At 38.3% G+C, this 19,524-nt stretch overlaps 1 protein-coding gene and 1 long non-coding RNA gene across 2 annotated transcripts in view; one reads left to right on the top strand and one right to left on the bottom strand.

The window, feature by feature from the left end:
- Positions 1-1,597: 1,597 nt before the first annotated feature.
- Positions 1,598-18,333, bottom strand: LOC144248383 (uncharacterized). Its single transcript, XR_013341721.1, has 3 exons — positions 18,267-18,333; positions 8,319-8,485; positions 1,598-1,609 (listed from the first exon to the last, which is right to left on the bottom strand). It is a non-coding gene; the product is annotated as an uncharacterized LOC144248383 (long non-coding RNA).
- Positions 18,015-19,524, top strand: part of RGS7BP (regulator of G protein signaling 7 binding protein) — a 34,616-nt gene continuing 33,106 nt past the window's right edge. The window contains exon 1 of the mRNA XM_021534374.3: positions 18,015-18,230. Coding sequence (XP_021390049.1) covers positions 18,072-18,230 — 159 coding nt within the window. The 5' untranslated portion in view covers positions 18,015-18,071. The remainder of the gene's footprint in view (positions 18,231-19,524) is intronic.

The raw sequence follows: 19,524 nt of genomic DNA, 5'->3' as shown, positions 1-19,524 counted from the left end.
CTTTTTATAGTTGGTGTATGTTGGCAGAAGGAATGATTATAGTATTAAGATTAATAAAACCAGAGCATATCAAATTAAAACCCTGCAGATATTTGTCTTTTAAATTGTCATAAGGAAAAATATTGGTGAGACAAGTGGATCGAGAGCAGCCCTGCCCAGAAGGACCTGGGGTGCTGTGGGTGAGAGGCTGGACATGACCCAGCCATGGCACTCACAGCCCAGAGAGCCAAACGTGTCCTGGGCTGCATCCAGAGCAGTGTGGGCAGCAGGGCCAGGGAGGCGATTCTGCCCCTCTGCTCTGCTCTGGTGAGACCCCACCTGCAGGGCTGCATCAGCTCTGGGCCACAGCACAGGAAGGACAGGGTCCTGTAGGAGCAAGTCCAGAGACGGCCACCAAGATGATCAGAGGGATGGAGCACCTCTCCTGTCAGGAAAGACTGAGAGTGTTGGGCTGTTCAGCCTGGAGAAGAGAAAGATTCAGGGACATCTTACTGTGGCCTTTCAGTAGGACCATCTAAAAAAGATGCTGACAAATTGCTAAGCAGGGCCTGTTGTAACAGGACAAGGGATAATGGTTTTAAATGGGGAAAAAAGTACTCTACAGGTGGTAAGGCCCAGGAACACATTGCCCAGAGAAATGGGGGATGTCTCATCCCTGGAATTGTTCAAGACTAGGTTGGATGGAGCTTTGTGTGACTTGGTCGAATGGAAGGTGTCCCTGCCCATGGCAGGGGGTTAGAACAAAATGATCTTAAAGGTTCCTTCCAGCCCAAAACATTTCATTCTATCATTCTATGAGTTTTAGCTAAAAGTTAATCTTAACTTTAACTATTACTGCTTTTTTCTAAGCATTTCTTACAGGCCAGGTATATACAGTCCTGTTATAAGATTTTGGACTGCAAGTGCACAGCTTGAAAGAAGATACTTCAGAAATACCAGTAACATACCATTCAGTGAGTACACTAGAGATCTGTGTACATGCTGAGTCTGATTTATAGGGTGGACATGAGCATTTAGTGCCCAGGAGCTTTTCAAAGTTCAAAAACTGCTGATACACAGACTCAAAACAGTACACATATGGTATAAAGCGAATACGATAATCAATTCTTAGAGGAAAGTGAGTTGAAAAAGTATGACAACAATAAAGAAGAGAGAGAAAATTGTGAAAAAAAGTAATTTAATTTTCACTGTCAGGAAAAGGAGTTTAAATATGATGTAATAAGGAGGGAGCCAGTATGGAATTCAGAGAGGGAGAATAAGGTGGCTTGTCCTGTATTTATGTGTCAAGAAGAGAGCCCTAGCCCACTGTACTCATGTGCCATTTAAAGGAATGTGTGGATTATGTTAGCTTTGCCCAGACTGTGAATAGAATGACTTGCTGCAAGAGGATCAATAGGGAAAAGAAGACCACTTTTACCATCCATCAAAATGTAATCTTTTTTTTTTTTTTCTTTTTTTCTCTGCTGTACCTACTCCTAGGTAGGTACAGGAGTAGGTACAGCAGGGGAAAAAAATATTACATTTTTTTCATTACCTTCTCAAAGACAAAAATATAATAATTGAGATATTCACACAGCAGCACACAGATAAAGAGGCACAGCCAATGAACCTAAGGGAAGACAGCAAAAGAAAAGTTTTAGAGGGAAAATTAGGAGCTTCAGTTTCCTTCTGAACCTTGAGACATCTACTTTAATCAGGAATTAATTCAATATTCCATTATCTAGAGCTCTCAATTACAAAATTCTAATAGTGTTTCCAGGTTTCTTTTGTGGCTTTGACCAGATTTGCTTCATCCTTTCTAAAAATAAAGCCATCTACTGCCAAAAGAAGTTTTAAATCATTTACATATATGGGTTAAAAATTACTTGACCAAAATTACAAATAGAAAATTTTAGCTTATATGATTGCTTTGAGACAGACTTTTTGGTGTTTTCAAGCACCATTCACAGGAGCATGTGACCATTTACTTGGCTTACATAATTTAGACCTGTGAAAATGGTTTCAGCTGTCTTTGCTTTTCACACCCTTCTTTGGATCAAACATGTATGTAACATGTACTTATCACAGAATGTCAGGTAAACTATAGATTTCTCCATCCTCTTCTGGAAGAGATTAAAACATACTTGCTATTACTTCTACTATTAAGTGATTTCTCTCTCTGTACAGTGTACAGCACATTTTAAAACTATGTACCATGTTTTGCATTTCCTTTCTAGGAAGCAAAACAATATCCTAAATAAGAGGCATCATTGCATCTTTCAAGGTGAGACACAGCACTTTATACACACGCTTTTGGGTACAGGGAAAATTGATCAAGATACAAGGTAGCCAGTACTAGAACATAACATATAAATTGTTCATTTAAGTTTAAAAATGTAGGTGACAAGGAATAATGCCTCATCTCTTGAAAAGTTTGTCTGTTGACACTGAAATCAGCCAGATAGAAACTTTCTGACACAGTTTTGAGTACTAGAAAGCAGGCATTCTTTACTGCAGCCCAGTCACTCAGAAGATCCTTCCTCTAACTGAGTGTGCCAAGCATGAGGTGAAGAGTGTTTGCCATGCACATTGATTACAAATTTATCAGCCATCCCTGCTTATTTGATGTGTCTGTATCACTTTGTTCATATAGCCACACCCCTTATCAGAAGTCCTTCTAAGGTTCTTTGGGCCCTGTCTTCCATGTCTGGTGTCCTTTTCAGGTGGCTGACTGTCAACCCCCACTTCTGAGTAAGCATAATATAATTGTTTTTGTAAAACTTGTGCTCTGACAGCCTTGCAGAGCTGAGCTGGCATCCTGCTTGCATTTTGCATGGGTTCTGTTTGCCCGAGTTACATCCTTTATCTATTTCTCCACAGCTGTGTTGTTGTTCTACTGTCCTTACCAGAATAAAATGCTGTTCTGTTCTACTGCCCTTATCCCTGTCTTTGACTAAACTTATGTGACTTACAATTGACAATTGAAAGGATTTCATTCATTGCCTTAAACTGCCTGTATGTAAATTCCAAATTTTAGCTTTTTCTTTTTCATGTCAAGCTTGGGAGTTTGCCTTGACAAAGGCATAGTTTATTGGTATGAAAATAAGAAGAATGTATTTAACCTTTTTTGGCATTGAAATGATTTAAAATTATTTCCAACTTTTGTAACCATGGAAAACACAGTACAATAAAATTTCTGCCATTGGTGTCTGGAGCAGATAGAGCAGTAAATCTTTGCTCTCTGAAGATATTTATGGATTTTTATTACAAGTTTTTGAGAGGCTATCAAAGAAATGGAGATAGATGGTGACAATTCTAGGATGTATCAGCAGACTTATATCCTGCAAAAAATTTCTGCCACAGATTCTTTGTGAAGGTAAAGAGGCAATTTTTTCAGAAAGGTTTTGTTCCTTGAAAGCCTTATGTGCTAAATCCAAAGCCTCTGTATGTCTAATTCACATCCCTGCAAGGGGACTGGGATTTCAAAACAGAGTTTAACCTCCTTAAGAGTCCATTTCCATAGCTCTTCAGAACACATCTCTACGTGCGTGCAGGAGTGCTTGCCCCAAATGGTCAGCTGTGGAAAGCTTGTAAAGCGGATTTTATCTGAGGAATTATTACCATATGCATGATGTAGCTGCTCTGTGGACTTAGAGAGTCGAGTACTCAAAAGCTGTCAGATATTTTCTGCCTTTTCTCAGCTACACTCTGAAAGTGTGTGAAGCTCCCATAGACTGGTGCCCAAATATTTTCTGTTTTCTCTATTACATAGCTTCATTTGTTTTATTAAAATTCCCAATACACTGCCTGATTAAAAGATGACCAAAAAACCCAAGTCTCTTAGAGAAATAGTCACATTCTCATATATAACAGTTGTGTAAAAGCACACATTCACATGCCTATTTCAAAATTACTTTAAATTGTAAGGTTCTAAAAGCCTCAGTAATAAAAGTATTCAATTTTGATTTCGTGTATTTTTTTTAATTTATTCTTTTGAAAAGGGAGTTGAAATTGCTTGGAGCTACCTTCTTAAATAACTTCCAGATTGAACATGTACATTTTTCCTGCAAATAAGATAGCAAGACTGTGACTACAAATAGCTGTACTTGATTTGAATATTCAAAAATAGTACTTGCATTTGTGAAGTTTACTAGAAGGCAAGTAGAAGAATTTTAAAACCCATGTTATGTTTTTTAATCTTCTGCAGCATGAATATTTATCAAAATAAAAGCACAGATAGGAGTATCACAAAATCAACAAATTTTAAAACTGATGGAGAAGAAATTAAAGCATCAAATTATAATCCAATATATTGTCATGATTTAGCACTCAATCATATTTTACTTGCTTCACAAGCATAAATAATAATAATAATAAACATATCAAAACTTATATTAGCCAAATATTTCTTAATAACAAATTGTTAGATGTTTCTCTCCTTCAAATGTAGTCCCTGAGTCTCCTACAGTTCTACGTCCTGTTTGCATCTGGATGGAACACAAATCCTATTCCTGCTACCTGAGGAAATCTGGAAGCTAAGAAGTTGTCCTATCCACAAATACTCAATAGGAAAAAATAATAAATCAAATTAATGAACCATTCAGAACAATAGTGTAAGAGTCAGACTCACAAAAGCAAAAAAGACATTGCTCTTAATATAAGATTAATGTTCAATATTATAAGATTATTCGAAGTGATAGCTGTAACCTTTTTTGCCAGCAGTCTGTAACTGATATCTGTGTTAAGAAACTACCAACTGAAAGGTGTCTACATTTTTATATTTCTATTATTTAGTAATAATGTTCAAAATGTTTATTATAGGGAAGTAATAATCATCCTTTGCAAAAGTGTAACATAAGTTTTCTGGTACCATTATCACAACTAAATTAAACTGTGTGAAATATTTTAAGTATATAAAAAACTAATTTTATTATACACAGGTCAAACAGACTGTATGATCAGTCTACAGACTCTTCATCAAGAGCTCAGTATCTGTAAAACACCTTTAAAAAAACTTCCAATAGTTTTCTTCACTGGATTTCCAACTCATAGCAGGGGATCTAAAATAGCGAAGATAGCAAAGAGAACATACATTGTAAAATCTTTGGCAGGTTATGCTCAGTTTAAACAAAGGGTATGTACAAAATTGAAACAGATAATTATGACATTTCTAGTAAGATTTTTCTTCAATAAATATTTGGCTAAATAATACATTATGTTGTTGAAAGATCTACCAAGTCAGCTCTGGTTTGAGGTTATCCTGAATATGTATTAAAAAGCCATTCACTTTACAGTGATGTTGGAGTCAATACCACAAAGATGTATACACATATTTATGTGCAGTAAAAAGCCTTAGAAAATTAGGCAAGCATCTTGCGTTAGTGAATTTTTATTTAAAAACATGCTGTTTGATTTTGTAAAATTTTGCACACCTGGGAACATGGAGAAGCCATATCTCAATCATAATTCCATCAAAAAATGGTATAAAGAGAGTACTTAGCTAAGAAGAAGAGGCAATTAGAGATAGCAATACCATAAAAAATATTGTATATGAAGATCTGTTGATAATTTCACTTCTTAAATAATTTGGTAGCACTTTGGTTTTAAGCATGTTTGTCAATTATAATTGTCCTGCAGATTCAGTTCAAGCATATAAAAATGTGGGAAATTTATTCTCAAATTGCTTCTTATTTGATTGAGTAATGGAACTAATTGTGCAAATCTGTCTTTCAAGATCAGACCTAGGATTTTGCCAAGACTTTTGTCTCATTACATTACTGCTGTACTTCAACTTAGCATTATTCTTAACTCTGACAATATTTGTTGTACAGAGACCGTGTGCTTGATTTCTGTCTTGTATGTGGTATTTAAAAGTTAAAAACAAAAAAGAAAACAAGAAAAACAAACAACAAAAAAAAACATGGAGAATGTACAGAAAAGTAGATATTTAATTTATAGGACTCATGATACACTAGAACTATATATGCCAATTTAAAAATTATTATTGTAAGACTGTGTGTTCATTTATGCACCAATATATGATTGTACTTCAATAATAACCTGTAGTAGTTAGCTTATGTGATTAGTTAATGCTTTAACATGCTGATATTTTCAGTATGCATACTGATAGATAAAACATTAAGATTTCTTTTTTTTTTTTTTTTGCTAATTTTAAATTCCTAATTTCTGCAGAGATTTCTTTTAATAGTACTATATTTTAATGCTTCCTTTTGTGTTACAAATACCTGACTTCTAGATTTGCTCTTATTCAGATATTTTGGAAGAACTACTCCAAACTAAATCACTATGACACATATTTACAGTAAACATTCCTTAATTCTAGAAATCTTTTTTAAAAAACAGATTAGTTTTGTAAGTTTCAGCAGAAAAACAAGAACATGAAAAATATCTATTATCTCTTTAGTCCCATAAATCTGAATAACCATACAAAGCATCATTAGTTTTGCCCTTACACTTCTGAAGCCATCTAGTTTTTGCTTATGCTTTTGAGAAATTTAACAAAACCAGCAAAGCCACAAAATACATCACTCAAGTTTATCCAAGCAGGGGGAATTCCAGTCTAGAATTTCCTTTATTGTATCACATATACATGATTTGCAGGTAGTAATAGTGGACAATAGAAGTGATGAAGACCTGTTGTAGGATGAGAAACCCAAGGTATTTCCCCAGTTACTCTTGGGGAAAAATAAAATTGTTCTCATGCAGAAATCAGTTCTGACCTACAAGAGTATGTGGAATTTTACTTATGAGCTTTGAAAAGTCAAAATCACCCATTTTTTTGTTTGTTTCATGCTTCCTATTCAACAGGAAGATAAAAGGATTCTAATTACGCTAATGACTTCTATAGAGAAGATTGAAGAATTTAGAAAGAACTTGAGAATATATGAAAACAACTCATAGTCACATACATCAAATTAACAGATTGTAGCTTGGTGCTTAAATTCATTTTTGGAATCATCCTCACCAACAAGCATTTCCTGAACAATTTTCTTAACTATTCTCTCAGTTAAATGTTCAAAACAAATTCACCTGTGGTAAACAACAGAAACATTTCTGCAAGTTTAAGATCTCAAAGTTTTACTGTAATGCTATATTATGCCAATAAAGTAATATTTTAGAATCAAACTGCATAAATTGCAGGATATCTAAATCTCATTTTCATAGTTGAGCTTAAGACTAAATTTGATGATGTGACGTTGGCTGGGCAATCACAAACTATATGAAGTTTACCAAGGACATGGACCAGGTTTTGCACCTGGAATGGGGCAGCCCTGGATGTACAGACAGCCTGGGGAATGAGAGGCTGGACAGCAGTGCCATGGAAAGGGCCTTGGGGTTCTGGTCCATGCCAAGTTGAACATGGGCCAGCAGTGCCCTGGCAGCCAGGAGGGCCACCCTTGTCCTGTGGGCATCAGGGACAGCATCGCCAGCCGGGCAAGGGAGGGATTATCCTGCTCTGCTCTGCTCTGCCCTGGGGCAGCCTCACCTCGAGTGCTGGGGGCAGTTCTGGGTGCTGCAGGATAAGGACGGTACTGGAGAGTGTCCAGTGAGGGCGTGGAGGCAGTGAAGGGCCTCGAGGGGAAGCTGTGTGAGGAGAGGCTGAGGTCACTTGGTCTGTTCAGCCTGGAGGAGACTGAGGGGAGATCTCACTGCTGTCTGCAACTTCCTCATGAGGGGAAGAGGAGGGGCAGACACTGACCTCTGTTATGAGGTGAACAGTGACAGGACATGAGGGAATGCTATCAAGTTGTGTCAGGGGAGGTTCAGGTTAGATATCAGGAAAAGGTTCTTCATCCAGGGATATTCAAGCAGTGGAACAGGCTCCTCAAGGAAGTGGTCACATCCACAAACCTGCCAGAACTTAAGCATTTGGACAAAGCTCTCAGGCATGATCACAAAAGGTGTGATTTTTGGGATTGTCTTGTGTAGGGTCAGGAATTGTACTCAGTGATCATGAATCCAATCATTATGAGACCTTGTGGGTCCCTTCCAGCTAAAGATATTCTATGATTCTATGGCTTTTAAGGGTTGTCAATTAATAGATCCACTAGAGTAATGTTCCATTACGAATTAGACTGAAACTAATACATAAAAAGTAGACTACATTCCTCTGTGGTCCAAGTTTACTGAAGTAAAGTTGTATTAGGAGAAAGTATAAATCTCATTCCAAGAGAGACAGGTAAACTAATTCAAAAATTCCTGCTAAAAATAAATGTAAACTGCATTTTAAAAAAGCAGGAGAATTCCAGGACTACAATGTTAACACAGTATAGTTAATCACAACTAGAATAATATAGAATATAGCAGAGAGTACTTACAGCTTCCCACCACCTAAATTCATGCTCAGATGTGAAGTCAAGATGCAGATCTCATAAAACTCTACATCCAAGAATATGGAGCTGCTTTGTGGTCCAGTATTCACAGAATCATAGAATATGCTGAGTTGGTTAGGATCCATCAGTACAACCGAGTCCAACTCCTGGCCCTGCACAAAAAAAAAGAAATCAAAGCTTTTATATCTATTGCAAGTCTACAAGAAAAACAACAACAATGTTGTTATTGCAACAACAATGTTACAACAAAAAAACAACAATGACCCACCAGGGCTATTTGTCAAACACTTCATGCTGTTTATCTATACTTGTAGCATCCTTTTGACTGATGTTTTGGTAAAGATTTCACTTGGCATTTCCTCAAAATAACTGAAAATATTTACAAACAAAACAGATGAACAATATTTAGAATACTACATTCTCTTTCCAATGTCAATAGCAGGTGTTCTGTAAATAGAAAGGGAAGGTAAAATAGAAAAAAGTTACAGGCAAAATATGAATTTGCTCTTTTTCTTCAGGGCTTTACCTATACCATGATGGATAACTTCTACCAAAGTGCAGTAACTTACACATTTCCTTACAAGATTTCACAACTTTTTAAAAGATTGTGCCTTCAGCTTGTCAGGATCACAATAAATTCTCAACTGAGTTCCAGCAGCTGTCCTTTCACATTTGTGCCATCTAAATTAACAAGTATATTCCCAATACCACCATCTGGGGAACATAGAAAACACTGAACACTGAGAGCTGGACTCTCAGCAGGTATCTGCTGACCTCCACTCACACTAGCCCCGTGTTAAGAGTAACCCACTGATTACATATGGAGCTGTTGTTTGAACTCTCAACTGTAGCTCTCCCCAGAGACAAGGTGAAGAAAAAATATATAGGCAAATATTAATCTATATTCTATATATATCCTATATGTATTTCACTGGATTTCTCCAGTCCTCTGTGGTTACATGTGGTAGACAAACACAGGACTAGGGTTCTGGCCCTATAAGTCTGTCATACAGTGTACTGGGTCTATATGTGAATTTTTAACGTAATTTTTAAAGTTAATTTGTATAATAAATCTTCCTCTCATCATAAGTTTTGGCCTCTCTAGGGTAAGCTTTGAATTTTGCTCATATTTGGAGGTGTGACATGCTAACCTTACAGCTATAGTTTCACTTGTTATTTAAAAGAACAAAATACAAAACTCTTCTTTGATCACACAGAAAAAACAAAGGTGAGTATGGACAACAGAGAAATGAGTGAAAAACAAAACCAGAAAAATTAAATATAAAACATTTCAAAGAAGGATAATGTAAAACTACAAGAAAAAACAGAAGATGAGAATGAGCCAATTAAAAATATATGACATAAACTGTAAAGAACATAAAGCAAAGAAACAACAGGACCAAGTTTAAAAGAACTGAAAAAAATACAAAAAAAAAAAGAAAATGCAAGTCCATAAAGTAACATTGGAACCAAACACTTAATTCTTTGCCTCTACACAGTAATTCAGTCCTATATTTTTTAGAAAAATAGTCATACATTCTGAGATCTTAAGCTTTTTGCTGAGAGCAGAACAGGCTCATTCAGGATTTTAAAAACAAATTTCAAGGAAAGCATGTGCTAAATGTTTCTGAATCCCTTCAGGTCCTCCCACATGCTTTGTCCTTTTCACAGTCTAAGGAAGATTCATGAAAGCTTAAGATGCTTTGCTTTTTCTTTTTTCTCCTTTGAAATACATTGTCAGAAACATTGGTCTTAGTGAGTATGTCTCCCTAAACCCTATCTCTTCTGAATTCATATTTGTGTTTAACTTTGATTCTTTATCATTATCATACAAAGCTCAATGAAGAATTATTAGAAAGGGTTCTTCTTGTTTCACCTGCAAAGAAGAAAGGAGGAGGAAGAATTTTAGTAGAAGGAGATTGCCAGGCAGAGCCTTCATCCACATGTTTCTCAGTTTCCAAGCAATGCACCTGCCACCACAAACAGAATGACACTTTTCTCCTTATGAATTTCTCCACACCTCAATAACCAACCAACAAGGTAAATCCAGAAGCCCACACCAACAAATCAGCACACCACAATAATGATTACCAACCTTTCTACACAGGTAAAGGGATAAAATTAAAGCAATATTCCTGAGTAAAGGCTGGGGAATTGCGCATATAATGATGCAACAAAACTGGAAATTCTGGAGAGTATTTTCTGGGAAGCCACCATTCCACCATACTAATATAATGTGGAGAGGGGGCTTAGAGGGAATCTTTCATCTGCTTTCACATGGATGATATGTATGGTTTGGGTTGTTTGTTTTGGATTGGGTGGGGTTTTTTGTTGTTATTGGTTTGGGAGTTTTGTTTGGCTGGCTGGGGTTGGGTTTTTTTAAATTTTATTTCATTTTCATATTCTATTTTTCTGAAATTCCCTAATTTATTCAGCTCTAGTTTTCCTTAAAATTCTCCCTGCTTCAAGTGTATGTCATTGGAATAACACCAGTTAACACCACCATTGTCCCTCAAAAATTTTCTAGATTTTTGAAAGAATATAGTAATATTTAAAAGTTAGGCAAACAAGAAAAAAAGGTCCTCATTACTGTCCTTGTCTGTCACAATGCTCAGCCAGATTCTTGGAAATACACATTGTTCATCAAGAACAATTACAGGTTTTGCTCTGCCTGTTGAAAATTTTACCCATGAATTAAAAAATGTCAATTCTGCAGGTTGATGAGCTCAATGAAAAAGGTTGATGACTCATTAAGGACAAGTACAAAAAACGCTTTTGGCAATATGTATTTCTATGAAGAATGTCTTGATTTCAGGGCAGTTCCTTAGTGCAACAAGGCCAAAAATCTTGTAAGACAGAGTAAGAGCTCAGATTTCCTCCCTGGAATCACCACTGGGTATTTGATTCAATCCAAACTGCTTTTTCATGTAAAAATGAACTATGCTGTACTTACCATGTACCAAAAGTAGATTAAGTCATGGTGGTGTACTGTAATCACACTTACATGGAAACAATATCATTTCCCATGAGATCTAAGCATTCATTTAAAGAAATTATTAAAATATGGTTATTGAAATACATCTTTCAAATGGGTATTTAACTTACAGTGTAATAATCCAGTTCTTAACAGGATGTGATCCATTTCTGTTCATTTCAATAACACATTAATTCTGAAGTCGAGTAATGATCATTCAAAAATCTCTTCCAATCAGGTAACATACCGAGTAACAGAAATTGATATAATATGTTTGTAGGGCTACAAGATCTTGAACATGTAGCTAGTGAATAGTTATCAGGGAGAGCGCAGGAGTAGAGATACAAACTAGACCATAAAGACTGTTTCACAAGGCCAAATTTGGAGGGCAAGTAGAAGAGGTTTCAGAGCACTGCTGCTTCCAATGAGTTTACTTATTTTAAGTTGTATTCTCATCTTTGAATAACACAAATAGAAATTTGTTAAAATTATTAAGCCTGAGTGTCCAGTCTGATTAAGCGTTCAAAGCTTCATTAGGTCACTTGGTCTGAGACATACATACATTTGCATTATTCCTTGTAACAGCACAATTCTTGTGCTATATTTGCATTAGATATAGTAGCAAGTTTTACTATCCTTGACTTGCCTTTGTTATCTGAATATATTCATCCTTTTTTAATTGTTATTTGACTTCTGCTTCTAAAAATCTTGAAAGACAGCAGTAAAAAGTTTATAAAAATACTATTTATTTTTAAAATGTAAACACATAGCCTACCAGTAAGATTCCTCTTGTTGGCATAGTTTATGCTGTGTGCTGTTCCATTCCTTAGCTCTGGGACTGCGTGACCAGGAGGCAGTACAGACAGTGACAAAACCATTTCTTAAACTGAATAAACCAGAGATTTTTTATAGGCCTTTTATTTTTAGTCACACTACAGAACAGCCATGGACATGACAATGAGTGCAAAATTTGCCATCTCTCCACATTTATAAAATACAGTACTTTTTATAATGTTTCTGAAGATGCAGTAGAGGGCCTCTGTATTGATCCAGGCCTTTTTCCTGTAGACATAAGCAAGATGAAAAGTACTAGGGTCTGGTATTCATACTCTCGGATTCTTGAAAGACCATACTTGTTTTCTAGAATTAAGTATGTGTTCCCTGAATGCATAAATTACTGCAGTTTATACGTTTAATATAAAAAACAGAAACCTCACATATTTCTCTTATTGCATTCATCAAACACTCTCTAGACCGCTATATGCCAAACGTGGCATTTCATAAGTAGAAGAGTCCTGATACATCTAAAGACTTTAATTACTTAAACATCCATTTGCCTAAAGCTCTATTCTTTTAGTTTCTCTCTAATAGCTCATCACAAATCCATTGTGTTTTCTTTTTCATAGCTCTTCCTATTCTTCTTTAATAACAGTAATCTTTTACTTTGAGTTTAATCTTCACCAGTCGATTAATAATGTACATATTCATTGTAAGACTTTATTAAAATATTTTCTTCTGCAGTCTTTTATTAAATTGTCATGAGAGTTGTGACTCTTAAGGAATTTTAATAATATCATTAAACTTAGTTTTTAATTGTTAGTTCTTACACATATCTTTTAATAATTTTGGGCTTTGTGTTTTATAACACTAAAGATATTTTTTCTTGGGTTTTTTTACAGACTTTAACAGGAAGATTAATCAGTGGTCTCTATTATCTTCCATTTCTTGGGTGGCTTTATGTCAGACTTTCTATGATAATAAAAAAATTAGGTAATAGGCAAAATTGTATTAATTTATTGCATTGTCTACACTATCTATAGTCATTCTCTATTGCATTGACTACACTAGAACTAAAAGTAAATAATTCATGTTCATACTTTCATAATGAGAAACTCATCTTAACCTTGTTCATTTCAGAAATAATTATTCATTTCTGTAGTTGAAGATTTTCTGTGCTAATGTTTGGGTTTTTAAAGAAGGCTTTTTCCCCTCTTAATAACAGAAGTGCTGATGGCTTTAACATTATGTAATTAATGATACTGTGTTTAAAAAAAATATAGAGGTGAAAGCAAGAGGCATCTGGTTCTATGGGCCATTTTCTTAGACCTCCTTGCCATTAAATCCTATCTTGTGCTGGGCAAATGCACATAAATTTGAAAAAATTAGTTGGCTAGCTTTCTGAGCATTCACACAGATATTTCTGTGTAAATTCATATTGTAAATATATGTGGTAAAGAACTAGAGAAGGTGGGGACATATCCTGGATTATCTGATTTAGGACTTCCTTCGTTCTCTGGTTTAAAAGAATGCAATAGTTATTAAGTGCCAAATATCTTAACCATAATAATTTCTAGAATCCTCAAGCCATAACTTAAATATTACAAACAATCTTTTGCAACATAGAGAAGGCAAGTAAAGCATACTTAGCCATTTTTACATTTTTGCTAGCTTAAGCATGTTGTTTCATGCATTCCTAACCAAGAGTAATATGCCTGTACTGGGCTGACAGCTACAGTCTCTCTAGTGATGACATTTTTTTTAAATTTGACAGCAAGCAAAGTAAGCCTTTTCCTCAGCTTCTCCACTCCTAATACACTTCATGGAGATTAGCTTCCTAAATGAACTTAGAAATTACTGGGACTTTTAAGACTACAGAGCTTTGGAAAGCGTTCCTGTCTTCTTCAAAAGTTTAACTGATAGACTGCCTGTGTTTGTGGAATTGACTGGCTATAAATTTCTCAACACAAATATATTTCTTTGATTCAAAGGGTATCTATGGAAATTTGATTTAGATTCAAAATGCACCTGCAGTCAAAACCACTGACTTCTAAAGAAACTGAGTATTATATTTTTATATATCTTGCTATTAAACTGGTACATACTGAATATACACTAATGTATGTAATCTTTGCGACAAAATAATTTGACTTGGTAAATGTTGCACTGAGCACAGGCTGAAGAGGAAGGGTGCTGGGAGCTGTCTCTGCTGGAGGACCTCTGAAGTCAGGATACATGAAAGTCTTTATGGAATCAGTATGGATACATGACACTTTGGATACATGAAAGACTATGGAATCAGTATGGAACAATCACTCTTTCTCTAACTTCCCAGTCTTATAAAACGATTTATAAAAAAGGAATGGCCATTAAAATTGTGATTTTCAAATGCATTATTACATTGTTTTTAATGCATTAATACATTGCTATTCATGATAGTTAAACAATTTTACTACACAGGAAGCCGGGTACAAAAATCAAGTGCTTATCTCCAGACACTGATCTTACCCCACATTTACAAGGTATGAATCTGTGTGCTGTTTTAAATCTTTATTTAAATCTGTCTTTAGAAAGACGGTCACTTCAATTTCTTTAAAATATATATTTTATAGAAATGTAGAAAAGTCTATATTTTTTGTTTTCATTTTCAATTTAACTTTAAAACTTATAGTTTATTTTTCTGTCTTATGAAGATTATGCAAAAATACTTTCTTTTTTTGTTCAATACCTGCTTCTTGCTTTCCTCTGTATCTAGAGAAATGGCCTTTTTTCCTAAATTCCTAAATTTTACATATCTCTTCCTCTTTTTTTTTTCCCTACACGGACTTCTCTTCACATTTCCTGGAAAATTATTCTCTCTTTCATAACTTATCTAGTCCATTACATTCTACACACCCTTGAGAAATATCATGAAAAGCTAACTACCAGAGCAATAAATGGACAGACAAAGATTACAACAAAACGGAACAAGAGAAACCCACAAGTTAAAAAAAAAAGTTCATCTCAGTTGATTTTTTAGAATTAGTATTCTGGCTAGGCAGAGGAAAGCCCACATATAGACTTTTGGTTCATTATGAGTTATAGAGCTGCAAATAATCTGACTGTAATAGGCCATGTACTTTCTGAACTTATTTCAAGGTCACCTGCCTGTGGCCTTGAGAGGATGCCATAGGAGGTAGTAACAAGCCCCTGCTTCCTGCAATCCATTAAACATCAGGAGGTGAAACTAGAATAAGGAAAAATTGACAGAAACACTAGCTCAGACAAGAAGAAAGAATTATGTCTCTTCAGGAAAGTTTTCAACAAACATACATCTGTTTTCAAGAGATTGAATTTGTTTCCTGGTGATATATCTTTTCAAACCTTGTTGTTTTCAAGTCTTGTTGCCTCCACTGCTCACCCTGCAACAGCCTTTGGTGGCTTAGCTTGGAGCTGTTTCCCCCATCGCCATTCCTGGGATGCCTACAAGAATCATAGTTTCTTATGCGTCCCAGACCGAGTTGATACCTGTCACTCCAGGCACCTGTTGGCTGATGGACAAAATTCAGCTGTGACTCAGCTTTATATAGGGCAGATATATCACCAGGAACTAAATTACAATCTTTCTTAAAAGCCAGTGGGACTTTGGTGCTGATTTCAAGGGACCAGAGCTTCAGCCAAGACAGGTAACGTAAAAGCAAACATGCTGCACTCTTTGACAGATTCATTGTTATTGTTGTTGAGTTTAGTATTAGCATTATTTCATTACTGCTATTGCAGTAGCTCTTAATAAGACTCGAAATAGACTGAAAAATGACTACGACATTAGACTAAAATGATCCTTAAGCAACAAATAAAACACTAGCACTGGTATAGCATAGTGTTATATTTTGTTTATTTCCCTTTACAAATACAGATGTATACAAATATAGATATACTTATTTCCCTTTACAAATACAGATTTTTCCCTTTACCTACATAGATGTGAGGAGAGGATGTATTAATTTTGCTTTTTATCAATATTAAAAGTATTTTTCTTGTCATTAGGAAATGTCTTTTCTCTGTATTGTAGCAGTATCATGTCCTGGCCCAAAGCATAACCTTATGCATTTACTTCCTATAAAAGAATTAAATTAACTTTAAAAAAAAAAAAAAAAGTGATGTCCTTAAAATAGGACTAGCAAACTGCAAGTTTTTCTGCATGGAATGCTGAAAATCTAGTAATATGTTTACAAAGGTAAAGTTAGAATTGCAAGGTCAGTTTAGCTTTAACTAATGTGATGACAGTGCTTGCAAGTGCTGTAAATGCATCCATACAACCACATATCCAGTAGCTAACATTTTTGTGAAAATAGCAGGAAAAGTCTAGAGTTTCAAAGTAGATTCATAGGCCATATCCAGATTAAAGTGGATATTAGATTGTCTGTGTTACAGTAATGTTCAGTACAGCCTGAAAAGAGTTTCTCAAGCTGCCAGAGTGCCATTGATGGCATATTCAAGCTTCCTGGCAAGACAAGGTTTCTATGTGTGATGTGTTTGATGTTGCTTTGCATTCAAGAACATTACTGAAACACAAAAAAGCTCTTATTCAGCGGCCTGAATAGATACAGTTATACCCGAAGGGAGATAAACAGCCATAGCTCAGTGGGTACACAAAGGAACAGGACCAGCAGAATCTGAAGCCGGCTCAGGCCATAGCTCATGCTGAAGCAGTGCAGGCCCCAAGAGCCGCTGGGGAAGGGAGCTACAGACACAGAACAGGCACAGCCCCACAGCCCTCTGCATTGGAGGGGCTGGTGCCCACGGCACCATGTGTGAGCATCAGCCTGGTGAACTGCAGCTGCACTGTGCTGGTGGTGCACAGAGGAGTTTCCCCACTCAGTTATTATTTAATCTTTCTTACAATTAAGAAATACAATCTTGTTTTATCACAAACACCAAACTTTTTGTTAGAGCCCCAAAATATGATTTTTTTTTTTTTTTTTTTTACAGACAGAAAGTAAGTCATAGTGTCATAGAACATGCTGAGTTGAAAGGAACCTCTCAGGACCACTGAATCCGCTCCTGGTCCTGTGCAGAACACCTCAATAATCCCACCATATGAATGGGGAAGTTTTCCCAAACACTTATTGAACTCTGTCAGGCTTGGTGCTGTGACACTTCCCTAGCAGCCTGTTCCAGTGTTCACCACCCTTTGGGTGATAAATTTTCTGATAACCAGCATAAACTTCCCCTGACTCAGTTTCATGCCATTTCCTCAAGTCCTGGCACTGGCTGTGAGAGTGACGGGATTGGTACATGCCCCTTTGCTTCCCCTCAGGAGGATGCTGAAGACCACAACGAGGTCTCTCCTCAGTGTCTTCTCCAGGCTGAACAAAGCAGTGCCCTCAGCTGCTCCACCTAAGGCTTCCCCTCCAGATCCTCAACCACCCCCGCGTCCCTCGCTGGGAGCATTAGACTCCATTTGATTTGGGCTGCCAGCGGGGCGGCTCCCGGCCCCTCGCGGCGCGGCCCCTCGCGGCGCTGCGCTCCCGCCCCGGGGCGGTGCTGCTGCCGGCCCAGCCGCTGCGGGCCGCGCCGCTCCCGGCGGGGACGCCGTGCGCGCCGTGTGCCGGGCCCCGCCGGGAGCGCTGGGCGCTGCATGGGAGCTCTTCCCCAGCGCTCCCCCACCTCCCCCCGCCGGCTGCACGGAGGAGGACGGCGGAGCATGCCACCGGCGGGGCGGTTCCGCGGGAACTGACATGCTGCCGAAGGAGGGCAGGCGCCAGCCCCTCCGCCTCTCCCCGCGGTAGCGGAGGCGATGCTGCAGGGCGCTCTCCGGGCTCTCCCGCAGCCGCCAGGCTATCGCCCGCAGCAGCCGCGCTCGCTGCCGTGAGCGGCGCGGCTCCGGCCCGGCCGAGGCGACGAGCGGCGCGGGCCCGCGCCCGTGCCCGTGCCCGGGGCGGCGGCGGCGGCGGGGAAGGCGCTGCCCGCGCCCGCGGGCGGCTCCGCGCGGCGGATGCGTGTGCATGAGCGCTGCACCGAGCGGGCGCAGGAAGCGCCCCCGCTCCGCCGCCTCCATCTTCCAGGGCAGCAGGACCTCGCCGCACGGCCGCGACAGCGAGCGCCGGGGCAGCGGCTCCGATAGTGCCTATCAGACCCAGAGAACCCTGGATGACTGTAAGATGGTAAGTGCCTCGGGCGGGCTTGCCGTAGATTTTTACCTTTTCCGAGCTCTCCCGGCGCAGGGCAGCGGTGCCATTCCTTCCGCCGCCTTGGCTATTCCCATCACGTGCAGTTGCACTGTTTTTAGAACCGCAGTCCCCGCCGGGGTGCTGCCCTGCGCCCCAACTCGCCGCGTTCCCAAAGCGGAAGCCGGGAGGTACGAGACCTGCGGAGCAGGGAGCGGAGCCGGGCGCCTGGACAATCCTGCGAGAGCAGGAGTCCTCACCCTAGTACACACGCCGCAAAGCAGCTGGAGTTGCTTTTCGCTAGATCCGTCCAAATCGGTACTCAGGCTTGGGCGCACGGAAGCCTAAATGGGTAAATAGTTGCCTCCAATGAATTACTGCACTACTTGCTGTCTTGTGCAGCAGCCGCATGCTTGCTCTAATATAATTCTAAATAAGGAGACACAGAGTTAGAGGCCCTGAAATTCTGTCCCTGATATATATGGTACCTGTTACCAGTCTTCCCATAGTAACTGGTTGCAGTTGTAAAACCTCAGGTGAAACACCTGCATCCGTGTTATTTATGGACTGTTGCATTCTGGTATGAAATTTTTCCCCAGTCACGTTTAAAAAGCTTGCATCCTGACACTTTCATCCAAATCAGCACTGTATGCCTTCTTTCAGGCTCCTTAAGCTACAGTCAGTCTGACACTGGGCCCCAGAATTACCCCTCTAGCTAGTGACAGATGTAGAAAAAAAAATGAAGTTGTTGATACTTTTCTGGACAAATCTGCACCTAGAAAATAAATGGAGCTGCTACTTTTCTGGACAAATCTGTACCTGGCTAAAGCTCTGTCCAGTAGCAGTTCTATTCTGCTGGATTCTGGCAGTTCTTTTTACTCTGGTGCTGCAAAATATGCTGGGAGATTATCCATGCTTCAAGATTGATGCTTCAAGATTGAGAGCAATTCCCAGTGCATGGAGGAACAAAAGCTGCCATGGTCACTCTACATATAAGTGGATCTTACTAGGTTCTGCCTTTTTTCTCATTCCCAACAGCGTAATGTGATCAGGTTTAAGTTTTAAGAATTAATTGGTTTGAAATAAAATGTTTTATAGGTGGATTATCAAGTTGCAATAGGATTCAGGAGGTAAAATTAATGTGGTCTTTTTAATGTGGTCTTTTTCTATGTCTCGATTCAGCAACATATGTGTGGTTTTGTTTTCCTGGGCAGTGCTAAGGTGGCTGGATGGTCTGTTTAAACAAGGAATGTGAGGTGAGAACTGGCAAAATGTATATGGTGCAACCAGT

This window comes from Lonchura striata, chromosome Z, assembly GCF_046129695.1.
Source record: "Lonchura striata isolate bLonStr1 chromosome Z, bLonStr1.mat, whole genome shotgun sequence".
In the NCBI taxonomy this organism is placed as follows: domain Eukaryota; kingdom Metazoa; phylum Chordata; class Aves; order Passeriformes; family Estrildidae; genus Lonchura; species Lonchura striata.
Note: the sequence above shows the minus strand (reverse complement) of the source record. Positions and strands in the feature narration are given on the sequence as shown.